Consider the following 14,189-nt stretch of genomic DNA (forward strand, 5'->3'; position numbering starts at 1 on the left):
GCACTCCACATTTCCTGTCTCTCTGTTCATTGTCTTAAATAATCGTACAAAACAAACAAACCTGCTCCTCGACCTTGTACAACATTGGACGAGGGCTTCAGCTACAATGCCTAAACGAATGACACTTTAAGAATGAATTCATGACGCATACTGTATAAACAAACCGCAGACTGGATGGATGGAGTTGTGCGAGTTACCTCTGATTTATAGAACACTGTTGTTTTTCCCACTTCAGAGTATGTTATTATTTAAAAATTGTTGACTTTATGTTAAGAAATTTGCACAGTTAAGTGAGTTATCATCGTCTTGCCTCAGAGTCATCAGTGAACATACTCTGAAGGCTCATCCTTGCACTGACTCAACTGAATTACAGTTGTTAAAGTTGTTGAAACACAACAACTAAACAAACCTGTCCTGTACAAAATACAAATCAACATGTACTTCTTTATGTATTCAAGTTGTCTCGTCTACGAAGAGAGTAAGAGACAACAGTCAACATTGATTATGGAACCAAATGCATTTAATTTAGTACTGCAAATAATGTTTGGAATGATCTTTGCTTCATGATGATGCTTCAATCGTATTTTATTGCTCTGTCTTGCTTTTGCTGTTTCTAAATCCTGCCTGCACAGAAAAAGTAACGGCTGTCTCCTTTCAGTTTCTGCTTCTGCTGAGTGCTTTATCGTTGACTGTACTATTGTGTAACGCTGCGGTACTTTATGTTGTGAATCATCGATGAAGGTGTTTTATCCGACACGTCCAGTGTGAAGAAATGGTCAACATTATGACTTTAATGACATTATGTCTTGGTTGCAAGGCAACATTGTGTTAAACAGGCACTTTTTGTTACTAGCAATCCTCTTAAAATGTGAAAACAGTATTGCTTTTCAATATGTGGCCTTCTATGGTGTGGCTTGTATGCTGTTTGTATTTTAATAATATATTTTAGAAATGTATGCTTCATTCGATAGGACAGTGAAGAGACGTGTGTGTGCGTGTGCGTGTGCGTGTGTGTGTGTGTGTGCGCACGAGAGAACTGATTCACTCTGTCTTAAACCACATTGAACTGATCACATTTCAAACTTTTTTACGTGAATGTTAAATAATAAAGTCAAATCATGAATTGAACGCCATCAGGTCATTTATGTTGGAACATTTATCTTCTTTCAATCTATTGGAAGTAGTAGTAGCTTAGATAAGTTCCTGTTCTCTTGGTGACCAATATAGAAATCCCTTTATCTTACACCACCCTGGATCACATCGATATCAATATCCTCTCCTAATTCTGAAATTGCTGCCTAAAACAATGTATAAAACCTCTTATGAGAGAGTCTGAAAGTCTTATGAGACACGGTTGTGAACATACTGAAGGCAGAGAAATGTATGATAGTGAACAATAAGTATATATGGACGGGAACCCATTTTGGTGTTTTAAACATGTCACACTTTAGCTATTGGAAAATAGCGGATCTACAAGCTCATAGCGTGGAACCAAGCGCCAGGCTACAAGCTTGTAGATCTGCTATTTTTGAAAAATCGTGAAAATGTATAGCGTAAATCTTTGAATATTTATTATTTCAGAGCAAACGTTTCTGGAACAACATATTTGCAGATGGGCGTCCGCAGGGTTCCTTAACATGGAAAGGTTGAGCACCACTGACATAAAAACTTGGGTTTTCAGAAAACTGTTTTAGGATTTAGAAGCCTTATTTTTCTAAATGGGTTGAGAATGTAATATGTGTATGACCCTAATCTTGTATTGCATGCCATTTAACAATCCAGTTCATATACAGGGGTTTATATTAATACCATTTATTGACAAAGACGATGTTTATTAAATAGCCAATTAATTATCTTCCACTGATGACATTTCAGAGGCTAACGTCTGATTATGACAGAGGTATGGATCGGGTTTAAAAGATGTCATTGTTAGAGTCCTCCTCTCACGTCTAGTAGGTATTGTTGTTGGTGTGCTCCATGATGGACATCATAGCGAGCCAAGTCTCCGTGGCGGTGGGGAGGATCTGATTGGCTGGCAGGATGAATCCGTAGCGGCCGGTGTCCCTGAGCTCAAAGGTGTAGGAGTACTTGATGCCCTGGTTGTACGTCCAGTCGATGGTTCCTCCGCTGGCTTGGTCTGAAGAGAGACAAACAATGGTGTTATTTTGTTGTATCCAACTGGTACAATAGGCCACAGCTTATTATGCCCTCTGAGACGTAACAATAGTTAGTGTGGTTCCCAAACTTTTTCGTGTCAAGGACCCCCAAATCAACATTTATTAGGCCACGGACCCCCATTTGGAAACATATTGCAGTGACCCCGATAAGGGAGGATTTTTATGACTCTAGCAGTGATTCCGAAACATATTAATTTCAAGGACCCCCAGTTTCACAGGCATTATTGCGAACGCAGTGATTGCGAACGCAGTGATTGCGAACGCATTGAGCACTAACTATGAGACCCTGAAGATCATGTCTGTGTGTGTGTGTCTGTCCCGCTGTGACACCCCCCGCCCGCCACCAGAGGGCGCAGCTGTAGCACACACACACACACACACACACACACAATAGAAAACTTTTAAAAAGTACTAACTAAAAAGAAAAAAAAAGTACGTAATTTATTCTAATTGTTATTGCAATTTACGAGCTGTGTTCGCTTCCCGTGTTTGCGCGTCTTACTTGTGCTACGGACCCCCGATTTAATGGCATTTCTATCTCTGGTACCCCAATTTATATTGTAAAACCACTGTTAATTTAACTCTGAGAGTGTACAAATGGAACCAAATGGACCCGTTAGGTTCCCAACTATCTCTAATTGAGCTAGGTACCCCCTGGAACTCCCTCAAGTACCCCTAGGGGTCCCCGGACCACACTTTGGGAACCCATGGAGCCCTTTGAGGCTGTGCTTGTCAAAGGGTGAACTGGCAGAAAAAGACTTGCTTGCTACATAAAGGTTTAAGGGAGACTCCTTAGACAAGTGCTCTGTGGTCAAAGTGAGGTTAACATTTGCAAACATTTCGGTCCTGGGACCTTCGTCAGTGCTATATATGTCAAAGTGTGGCAATATAGAACAGGACGTGAGGTCACGGAAATCAGTAGTGTTGATCCTTGCTGAGCCCGCATGGAAATAAGCCACACATTAGATTTTTAATTGTATGCAACTGGAAGATTTATACACACACATGACAAAGTATGAAAATGCAAACAAATTATACTATACACATTACTTTTAACTGCTGGACCCAGTAGTCTAAGAATGTTATCCATAATGTTCTACGTTTCCATCACATACAAGATGCTTATTATTATACTTATTATACTTACAGATAGTGTTGATGATGCTTCCATATCTGTAGCGAGTGCCATACAGGGAAGCCAGGTCAGTAATGGCCTTCTTAGCCACTTCGTGCTGTGGGCAGAAACATACAAACATTACGATATGCTGTACCATAGACAGTCTGAATTTTAAACTTCACTTAGCCTATTATGTTACAAAATAGTTTGTAGGCTATATTATGTATAAGTCAGCTCTGTTCACTCAATGACCGTATATTTTTAATTAACATTATGGACCACTGCTGCACTGTAGTTATCAAGTCACTCATGATGAGCGTTAACTAAAATCCTAAAATGGAGTAAAAATCTAGATAAGCGAATGCAAAATGAAAATCACACCTGTGTGAACTGAGTGGTGCAACTCCCCCCCCCCCCCCTCCCTCCCTCTCTCTCTCTCTCTCTCTCTCTCTCTCTCATTAGCAGGCAACAGTGCAGCACTATCTCTCTCTCTGTTTCTGGCACAACAGTGCCACTTTTGCCCCTACTGGTACTCATAGTCACATAGGTTAACATGGACATTGCTGTTCCTTGGAGTGGTTGCACCACTCAAAAAATCCCAGCTTGCGAGCACGTTGGCTCATTCTCTATACACACCGTTAATGTATTTCTCTCTGAGCGTGTACAAATAGACCCTCACGTGTCCGTGTTTCTGCAACTGTAGGAATTCGTATACATTCGTACACATGCAAACGTTAAACTAACTGTAGCCTGGATGTGAATCAACGCACCAGCTCACGCTGGTCCTTGGCGGGGGTCCTGGTGTATCCGTAGGGGTACAGCAGCATCTGGGAGTAGGCGTGGATGGAGACGAAGGCCTTGATGTTGCCGTGAGACTTCACAAAGTCCACGATGGACTTGACCTCAGACTCGGAGTGGGCGCGGGGTCCGCGGTACGTCTCAGAGCAGGGGTTGCCACTGGCGCCAGCGCCTATACAGGATGGAACGCGCTCAAACTTATATGAGGGAGAAAATCGATTTTGCGAGGGGGGGATGTCTAGGTTCATGTGCATGCATATCAAAAGATATATGAATGAATATTTAAAGAAGTATGTTTGATTGCATTCACTGTATGTCCTATATTTATTGTGTTTTTATTTAAAATTGTGTCATTTTATATATTTTTTGATTAACTAATTAATGTGTGTGTACAGGTAATTAATCTCAACAATAATATGAATGTACATTTACAGTACCTCCAAAGCCAGCATCCCAGTTTCTGTTGGGATCAACTCCCATACAAGAACTGCCACTGTTGGGTTTCCTGGTCTTACGCCACATACGGTTCTGTAAAAAATAGCAATAACTATTGGGTTAATAGAGTTTATTGCTTTGGATTTAGTGAGCCAGCTGGTGTCACAAATCTGAGCCTCATCAAAACGTATTGAACTATTTATTGTGTTGTGAAAATCAACCAATTTGCCAAACAGACTATGGCTGTACTAGGCTATCTGTGTAACTATAAAATATGAATATTTATATAAACCAGTGATTCTCAAACTTTTTTTGAATTTCAAGGACATCCATAACTCTGAAGTACACACTTGTAAGGGCCATTAAAAAACATGCTACTGTAAGTATAAATAATGAATTCCCCAAATGATACCTATCAATTTTGGGGGGAAATATATAGTAATAATAATAGTATCAATAATCATTTAAATTTAGGAAGATCATTATTAATCATCAATTTAGCCTATAGAGAATCAAATCCCATGTTGTTGAGTAGACCTACTTGTCTCTTTCTATATTGGAGGTCAGGATGAATATGTTGAAACAAAACTTATCTATTCTATATGGATTGTATGAGGGAGTCGGGACTCACGTTGGAGTGGGTGTAGGCGAAACCATCAGGGTTGGTCACAATTTCCAGGAAGATGTCCATCTTGTTCAGGATGGCAGTCAGGGCAGCGTCACTTCCATAGTCAGTCGTAATCTACAGCAGCCAGTGAAAGAGAAAAGTAATACAGTTAAAACCCATTGATTAGCTGTCATGTGTCACAGTCTAATAGTTACTGTATTGTTAGATTCTAACAATACAGTCAAATTTCTAACAGTTAGAAATTTGACATTTCCTTATACTGCCCCCATCTGGCTAATTGAGGCACTGATATGCAGCATTGTGTCTAAGCATGTTACATCTTACAACAGAGGAAGATGAGTAATAATTTTAAAACACTACATCAATCCAAAAATAATACGAAAGAAGCACCTTCTTGGCAAACCAGGTACCGGTGGCCTGAGTGACCCATTCCCTGGAGTGGATACCGGTGTCGATCCAGATTGCGGGACGATTGGTTCCACCAGTGCTGAACTATGAAAGAGAAATTTGTACATGAGCAGAGATTCTTTTTACGAAGAGGGAAGCGGGTTAATTAATATTATTATTATTTATACATTGACATTGACAATGCAGGACTTGTAATACAAACTATCCCAATACTATTACCAATTATGGAGTAAGGATTGACCTCATGTTTTTCACATGGTGTTAAATTCTAATTCTGTTCAAAATGCATCTGTTGCGGGCTGTATACCTTGAGCACATTGATGGGACGTCCTTCGTAGCTCTGGCCAATCACAATCTTGCTGACGAGGCTGGGGTTCTCAGCCACCAGCATATCCTGGAACCTGTAGATCTGAAGAAAGGACAAAGCTACTGGTTCTACAGTCAACTGGTTCTACAGTCAACTGGTTCTACAGTCAAAGGACAAAGCTACTGGTTCTACAGTCAACTGGTTCTACAGTCAACTGGTTCTACAGTCAAAGGACAAAGCTACTGGTTCTACAGTCAACTGGTTCTACAGTCAAAGGACAAAGCTACTGGTTCTACAGTCAACTCAGACTCATTTAGTAGTTCTCATGTAGCCTACTGTACAATACTTGTCTTCATCACTGATTCAGGTTAGGGTTAGGTGTTATAAGTTTGTGCCTTACTGTATATTAAATGTGTTTTGATAGATTCAAGTATTATGTTGCATAAAATGTAACTGGCATTTTTTGCTGGTTCTGTGTGTGTGTTTGTGTGTGTGCGTGCGTGCGTGCGTGCGTGCATGCGTGCGTGCGTTTTGGTACTAACTTCACTGATGGTGTGGTAATTTTTATAGTCAAAACCATCAGTACTCCTAGGCTGGGCAAAGCGAGCAGCATGCCTCATCTGGGATTTCTCCTCGTCCAACATGGCCTGCAGGCAAAGGGCAGGAGGTCAAGTGTTGCTGCTCAAAATGTAATGACAAAGCTTTATGTATTGGGATAATATTTTCCAATATTACATGACCTTTGGCCAGTAACAGTGCACTAATATTGGAGACCTATACAGTGAGTGGAGTCTCATCCGTGTCTTGTCCATGCCTGGCATCAAATCCTATGCCAGACCCTTCTCCTGTACCTCCCCAGTATGCTGTCTATCCCTGTCAGATTCTCTGCTAATCCATCTCACTCAAATATATCGCAACGTGAGTTTGAAATAAATAATAAATAATTTTGGAAGGGTTGTCTGATGGTTCAAAATACTATAATTGAGTTTCCATGTTCCTCCAGTCTTCACAAACTGCCATGTGACTTGTTGAAGTGTCCTTGAACTGGCTAGGATTCTGTAATACTCTAGTCTACACTGTAACTCTATTAGCTATATCAACTATAAACTGTTCCCTCTTTGTAATCTGATTTGGATTAAAAGAAAAACACCAGCTTTTATAAACTAAATCTACTCAAAACGCAATTTTGCTACTACTACTCATCATCATCAATCTATAAATTCTTCCCTTCTTCTCTGGAGTCCTGCCTCAAAGCAGACCAGAGATAGAAAACTGTCGTTCCCTGATGTCATCGCTAGGGACACATGCATCAGTAAGCAGGAACTGGGGATGGCAATGAAGGACCGAAAAATTATGATGATGATAAATTGTTACTGTTAGTGTTAGTTTTAGTTATTTTCATTAAAGTAAAGTTCATTACTGCTTTTCCATAAACCCTCCCATGAAAATGTGTCTCTTCTTTGACACTTGTTATTACCTGCAGGTCGCGGATCATGATGGAGTACTGGATGTTCTCATTCTCCAGGAAGGCCTTGACAGCCTGCAGGCTGTGGAAAGGCACTCTCACGTCAACGGGGGTGGCGACGTCTGTGACGTCCCTCCAGAAGTCCAGCTGAGAGGAAAGACACGCATTATCCATGAACGCATTTTGACCTGAGATCAGATTCTAAAAACGTCTTCTACATCCTGACAGGTTTCTGAAAAAGCTATGTTTCTATGTCAGTCGTTCTTCGATTTAAAACAAAATAGCAGATCTACAAGCTCGTGGCGCGCTATGAGCTTGTAGATCTTTGCTATTTTTCAATAGCTAAAGCATAACATAATGCTAACACAAAAAAGGGTTCCCAGGTTGATCTGAACAGTGTAACCGTAGCTTAGACTCTTTAGTGACATGATCATTTTTCAAAGGACTTTTGTGAAATGTCCAGGTTATACATAATAATTATAATATAAATATGTGGGTATAATGGGATGAGTTGGAGGGTTTGTATCTCTAATATCTGCCCGGGAACACCTTCGGGGTCCCCCAGAATGAAGTTACTAATGTTTCTCTGGAGATCGAGGGAAGTCTGGAGCTCTCTGGTAGAGCTGTTGCCCCTGCGACTCGACTACGGATAAGCAGTTGAAGATGCATAGATGCATTTTTTTTAATTCATTTCATGAAATATGAATTTCTTTGCCATGCTTTTATTATTATTATTATTATTGCCTATAACGACAGGCCCAAAATGGGGACACCAGGGTTAATGTGTTGATGAAGACTCCTGGCCCACCTGCAGGTGTTCCATATTCTCCATGCTGCGGATCAGATGGAGCTGGACCTCATTCTTGGCGGTGACGCGGAGCACCTGGTGCCTGTGGAGAACACAACAGTACAAGGTTCAAGCTTTATTTTGTCTCCCGAGGAAGACATTTGTCTTGGACAAAGGACCCACATGCAAGCGTAGCCCATGTCGCCGCAGAGCAGCGCCACATATAACACAATCACTGCTCTTCGTCCAGTGTCTGAGGTTCGAACCACAAGATGAGGAAGAGCTTGACACTTGTCATGCGGTTCAATGGGTCTTCCTAACCTAACCCATTTACCAGGCCAGATTCATGAAAACTGTTTTCTGAAAAACCTATGTTTCTATGTCAGTGGTTCTCAAACTATTAACACTATGTGTAATTGGCCGCCGACCCCCATCTCAAAATATGTTGTTCCAGGGACCCCCCAGAAGCAAATATTTGAGTTAAAAACGAAAGAATATAAGATTTGTACACATTTGTAGCAAGCTCATAGGGCGGCACCAAGTGCCGAGATATGACTAAGTAAGTATAAGTAAGTATAAGTAAGTAAGTATATAGACTGTATATAGACAGGAAGTGGGGTGAGAGAGATGGGGAGTGGCAGGCAGCAAACTTCATCTGGATCGGGAATCGAACCCCAGAACCCCGGACTGCAAGACCAGCATTCCAGGCCTGCATGTTTGGCCTTTTTTAATCTATTAAATTGATGTGGGCCAGATGGCTAATTGAAGAACTGGAACTGAGGACAGACTGCCTCATATAAAAAAGAACTATGGCTGTATTTAAAAATAATACAAAGATTTGTGGTGCTATAACTGCATACTGACAGAACTACGTGTGTAATCAAACGTTACAAGTGCAGATGGAAATGCAGTCATACTCCTTTTCGAACTGAGATAAACAAGAATATTGAAAGAAGCAGCGATCCGGGCACACTTAATAGTTAAAAAAGGGGGGAAACTTTTATTGAATAAAGTTTTCCTCCTTTTTAACTATTAAGTGTGCCCGGATCTCCGCTATTTTCTATAGATGTGTTATCCAGATTGATCCCAGGAGCACCTTTTTACTATTTTTACATTTTGTATACCTGCACACCTCCTGAGCACCTGGTTGCTTCCTTGCCTCTGAGATAAACAAGACCTCAGTTCGAGTTACCGTATTTCATTGTTCAAGGTCTCTTCGGAGAGAAATAGTGTATTGTTTAAGCCAGGAATGTGAAAAACACTTTTTTAAAGGAAGACACATTTTCATCCAAAAGAGTAAAATAGGAAAGTTGACAGTGAAAACTGAGAATTCTGCAAATTCAAAGAATTCAAATTCAAATCTACTTTGCCCAGGTGCACTATTGGGGGTTCAGTTCCACACAGTGTCCAGTGCCCGCTTCCCTGTGCTATATCTCACTCTAGTTCTGTAAAATCTGTATCCATGGGGAAAATACATTGATTGATATACATTGAAACTACATTTATCCAAATACAGTCAGTAAATGAGACATTAGTCCACTTACCCCTCAAAGGTGTCCTCGCCGAGAACGGCTACAAACAGCGCGGTCAGTACAAGCAGCCCCTTCATGGTGAAACAACAAAGCACAAGCAGAAGGACATGGGGCAACCGCTATCTTTTATACCTGACCTGGCCTGGATCACATGTCCAGCCACAGCCTTGCTTAAGGTGATGCATGCAATCGCATTGCTCCAGCTGCTGTCCTTCACACGCCAGCTTCCAGATAGCAAATAGAGACATTTGTTACAATTTTTAACTAGTCTATATAACATTGTGAATAACATTCGTAGAAAGTCTATACTCTATTCATGATTTAGCTTCAATTCAGGCTTTTCTGCCCTGAGGTTGAAGAGTGAAGATTTGCATTTTGTATTGCATTCTTCTTCACACTTTTGCTCAAGATATGAACAGATTGAGAAAGAGGAAGCAAGAGAGAGAGAGATTTTACTAAAGTAAAATCTTCTGCTTCTTCCTTAATGGACAAGTTGCAAATAGTACTGTGGTAGAATATTACAATGATTGGGGCTTGTTTCCATTGTGGTCCTATGTGTATTCAATTCATCAAGGTATTTAAAAGACATACTATAATATACAATAATAAACAAGACACAACATCAACACTAGTAGCAACTAGAAAATTCGCAATTTTAAAAAATTGCAGAGTGTGGTTGCCGCAGTGGCTTACATATGCCCCTCCCACTAGTATTGCCAGCCAATTACAATTTCAAGTCACGCCTTAGATCATGCGTAAGTAATTCGGAGGGGATTTAACCCCCGAAATTCATGTTTTTGCGACAAACGGTTACATTTCTCGCATTTGCGGCGCCCCCTATGGATGAAAATGGAATTGCTTTTAGAACTTGGTTGATTGAACCACCCCGGACATGTGATTCAAATTTGGGATGGATTGGACATTCCGTTCGTGATTTATGGCATTTTTGTGATATAGGCCCCTCCTACTAACTTCGGAAGACGATTACGGCCGAACGATACGCACTACCAAAATTCTGCATCTGGTGTTTTAATCGGATATGTCCAGAGATCATGTGTGCCGATTTCTGTGAGATTTGGACGAAATATGTAGGAGGAAAAGCAAAAAGTTTGTTTTGGACAAAATTCAAAATGGCGGAAAATCCATCATGGCGGAAATGGGCGTGGCCTATATGGGGAGATGCGTCATGACCCAAGGAATCCAGGGAAAAAATAATTTTGATTTTACGAACTACGGTTCAAGAGTTATAAGCCAAAAGGTAAAGTGGGCTGTTATAGCGCCACCATGAGGCCGACCTATAAAATTATAATTTTAATAAATTTTAGTCATAATTAAGAAATATCCCTAAAAGTTTTGTAACTATAGTGATTACAGTCTCCGAGGAAAAAATACTTGAATGTGATTTTTTGCCTTTTCCCATTCATGTCAATGGGGAAATTTAATTCACTAATAAATTCATATCAATTAAACTATACAACATTTCTCTTAACAAAATACAAGCACACGATTCCCGATTTTTCCGGTCAATTTGACATATGGCTCAAGTGCGTACAGCGTACAGTGTGGGAGGTATAAAGCGACAAAAAAAAGACTACTGTGAAATAATAATAAAAATAATAATAATAATAATAAAGTGTTACAATTACTAGAGTCTGGTTGCCCCTTTTGGGGCAACCACACTAATAATATAATAGCAATAGGGTAGTAGCAATAATAGGGGCATCAGTGGCGCATTGGTAGAGTGGACGGTAGAACAGCCATAGAACACCTGCACTCCCCAAGAGTTAGTGTCGAAGTGGCCTTGAGCAAGACATTGAACCTCTAATTTCTCCCGGTGTGCAGGTTGGTGCCTTGCATGGTTTCCTCCGCCATCAAATGGGTGGATGTAATGCACAATGTATGTAAGCGCCTTGGATAAAGGCGCTATATAAATGCACCATTTACCAATAAACAAATATGTACAGTACAGTAAACAGTAAGGGGGGGGGGTTGGGATTCTGGTGTTAGATTAAGACTTTTTTAGGACCAGTTACAAATTGCAGACAGGTGCTTTTAATGGGGTCGCTCAGGGGTAGAGTGGCTGGATGGTAACCGCAAGGTTGCCAGTTCGAACCCGGGCTCCCCCAGAGTTAGTGTCGAAGTGATCTTGAGCAAGACACTGAATCCCTAATTGCTCCTGATGTGCTGGTTGGTGCCTTGCATGGTTTCCGCAGCCATCGGTGTATGAATCTGTGTGTGAATGTGTGTGTGAATGTGATGCACAATCTATGTAAAGTGCCTTGGATAAAGGCGGTATATAAATGCACCATTTACATTTACCATTTAATGGCGGTTTTGAAGTAGGGTAAGGAGTCACACATTTTTTGGTATGTTATGCAATGCAGCAGATAACATGACTGGCTGCACAGGAAAAGCAAAGAGACAGGTTGAAATTTTCCACCACTCCTGAACGATTATTGATTTACAGACACTGGTCCTAGAGACATGAATCGTGGTAGTGTTGATTCAAGTGTTGTGTTGTGTTACCTTGTCATTTTAGCTGTGTCTAATCAGGTTTATGGGTGATTTCCACTTAAGTTGCACGCCAGTGTCGTGCTCCAAAAATAGCCCACATACAGTACTCACGAGTCACAGTGTGTTTGTGAGCTTGTAGATAGATATGCTATGTTCAGTGAGCAACCCTGGCACATACTGTAAGTCCCTATAAGGAAAACCAGCAGTATAGCTGATGGGGCCACTCTGGAGTCTGGAGTCAGGACAGAGACAAAGAAAGAGACAAAGAAAGACATGAATGAATGATGTTTGAACCCTGAAGCCAACCCTGCAGAAGTATAGATGGGTGCGACACCAGAATGCTGTGTGCGGTACTTAACTTCAGCAAGAGTTGTTGGTAACCAAGGGTGAGCCAGAAAATAGCAGCCAGGAGAATGAGACTATAGCAGCCGGACACTGCCAAATACACCAGGCGCTGCCAGCCAGCAAACAAAATGCTGTGGGAACCACCAACGTGCTGGCCAGATGTATGGAGAACCGGGATGACTGGAAGCGACGATGGATGGCTCGTCTGAGGACGACCTAGAGAGAGAAAGAGAGAGATGGTTGTACTTTAACTGTCGAGGGACCCTTAATTGAGCAATGCACTTGATCGTCCATATGAGTCCATAGTGTTTACTTGCAGCTGTACTGTGTGAATGTGTAACAAATCAAGAAAGTGCCAGCACTCATTTTATGTCCTTTTCACATTAATTTATTTACCTCTGACGAGAGTTGATAACTAACACGTTTCGGCCTGTTTGGCCTTCGTCAGCATTATGACAAGACAACAGGAAGTGTGGTATTTATATGAAATACAATCAACTGTAATTGAAGACATGTGTCAACTGTTATCATCTTCCATCCACAGTATCAAAAAGACTATTTATGGTACCAACTTACCAAGACAGGATAAAAAAATCATGTGAGCATAAGTATAAGTACATAGTAAAATATGAATACATCACAATGAGCTATCATACTAAATATGGGGCAAGAAAGTGAACAAAATGAATGAAACCGTGTCAGAGCATCTGACAAGTATATATCTCTCGACCATTCTGTGTAAGTTGTGTCACAGCTCTCTGGGTGTGACAGGCTTGTTTCCATTCAATGATGTGTTGTAAAGGGATGCTTCTAACCACAGGATCGCATACTTCCTGCCTCTGGGTGCATGGTGATATGGCAGCTGTTTGCTTGCATGGGGCTTAAAATATGTACTACATCTGTGGACTTCACACATCAGCTGCAGGGCGTGTGTGTGTGTGTGTGTGTGTGTGTGTGTGTGTGTGTGTGTGTGTGTGTGTGTGTGTGTGTGTGTGTGTGTGTGTGTGTGTGTGTGTGTGTGTGTGTGTGTGTGTGTGTGTGTGTGTGTGTGTGTGTACATTTCTATGTACCGAGTGACCTCAGTAGGCCTACATATAGAAATTGATTTATTGGAGATTCTGACTTTCAATAGGCTACATACATTTAGTTTTGATTGTATTGTTCCACTTTGTGCTTTAGTGTTGTAAACGTATGTTTTGTCATTAACAGAGGGAGTTCAACTTAAACCACTGCAACCCAGATTCGGCACAAACGAGGGATTAAATTAACTCCGCTCCTATATGCCACTAAAATGTGGAATGCCCTACCAACAGCCATAAGACATGTGAATGGCCCCTCTAAATTAATTTTATCCCCATACTGTAGGCCTATATGATGATTTCCTGTTTTGTGTATGTGTACATCTCTAAATGTTCTGATGGAATGAAAAAGGTGTCTGTTGTAAACAATTACTGCTTAATCATGGTTCGTCCACAAAGTAACAATTTTGTATTGACTTCTGCTTTCGTTTGAAATGTAGCCTACCCATACTGCATACTGTGAAATAATAAATGCAGTCAATCACATTGATGTGTGTGTGTGTGTGTGTGTGTGTGTGTGTGTGTGTGTGTGTGTGTGTGTGTGTGTGTGTGTGCGTGCGTAAGTGCGTGCACGAGCGCGCGTGCGTGCGTGTCATG

General features: G+C 41.0%; 1 protein-coding gene across 1 annotated transcript; it reads right to left on the reverse strand.

The window, feature by feature from the left end:
• Positions 1-1,943: 1,943 nt before the first annotated feature.
• On the reverse strand, positions 1,944-9,741 carry cpa5 (carboxypeptidase A5). Its single transcript, XM_083763025.1, has 11 exons — positions 9,667-9,741; positions 8,144-8,225; positions 7,348-7,482; positions 6,413-6,517; positions 5,871-5,972; positions 5,546-5,647; positions 5,159-5,269; positions 4,530-4,620; positions 4,065-4,264; positions 3,325-3,409; positions 1,944-2,137 (listed from the first exon to the last, which is right to left on the reverse strand). The coding sequence occupies exons 1-11, from the start codon at positions 9,729-9,731 to the stop codon at positions 1,950-1,952; spliced, it is 1,266 nt and encodes a 421-aa protein (XP_083619151.1). The 5' UTR covers positions 9,732-9,741; the 3' UTR covers positions 1,944-1,949.
• Positions 9,742-14,189: the final 4,448 nt, after the last annotated feature.

The sequence above is a fragment of the Protomyctophum parallelum genome, assembly GCF_964188405.1.
Source record: "Protomyctophum parallelum genome assembly, chromosome: 4".
Classification (NCBI taxonomy): Eukaryota; Metazoa; Chordata; class Actinopteri; order Myctophiformes; family Myctophidae; genus Protomyctophum; species Protomyctophum parallelum.

Excerpts from the sequence above, each read along its gene's own strand:
- cpa5 (XM_083763025.1), bottom strand. The coding sequence starts at position 9,731 with ATGAAGGGGCTGCTTGTACTGACCGCGCTGTTTGTAGCCGTTCTCGGC. Across the intron at positions 6,518-7,347 it reads TCATGATCCGCGACCTGCAG|GCCATGTTGGACGAGGAGAA; the intron begins GTAATAACAAGT and ends CTTTGCCTGCAG. Across the intron at positions 5,270-5,545 it reads GTACCTGGTTTGCCAAGAAG|ATTACGACTGACTATGGAAG; the intron begins GTGCTTCTTTCG and ends TGGCTGCTGTAG.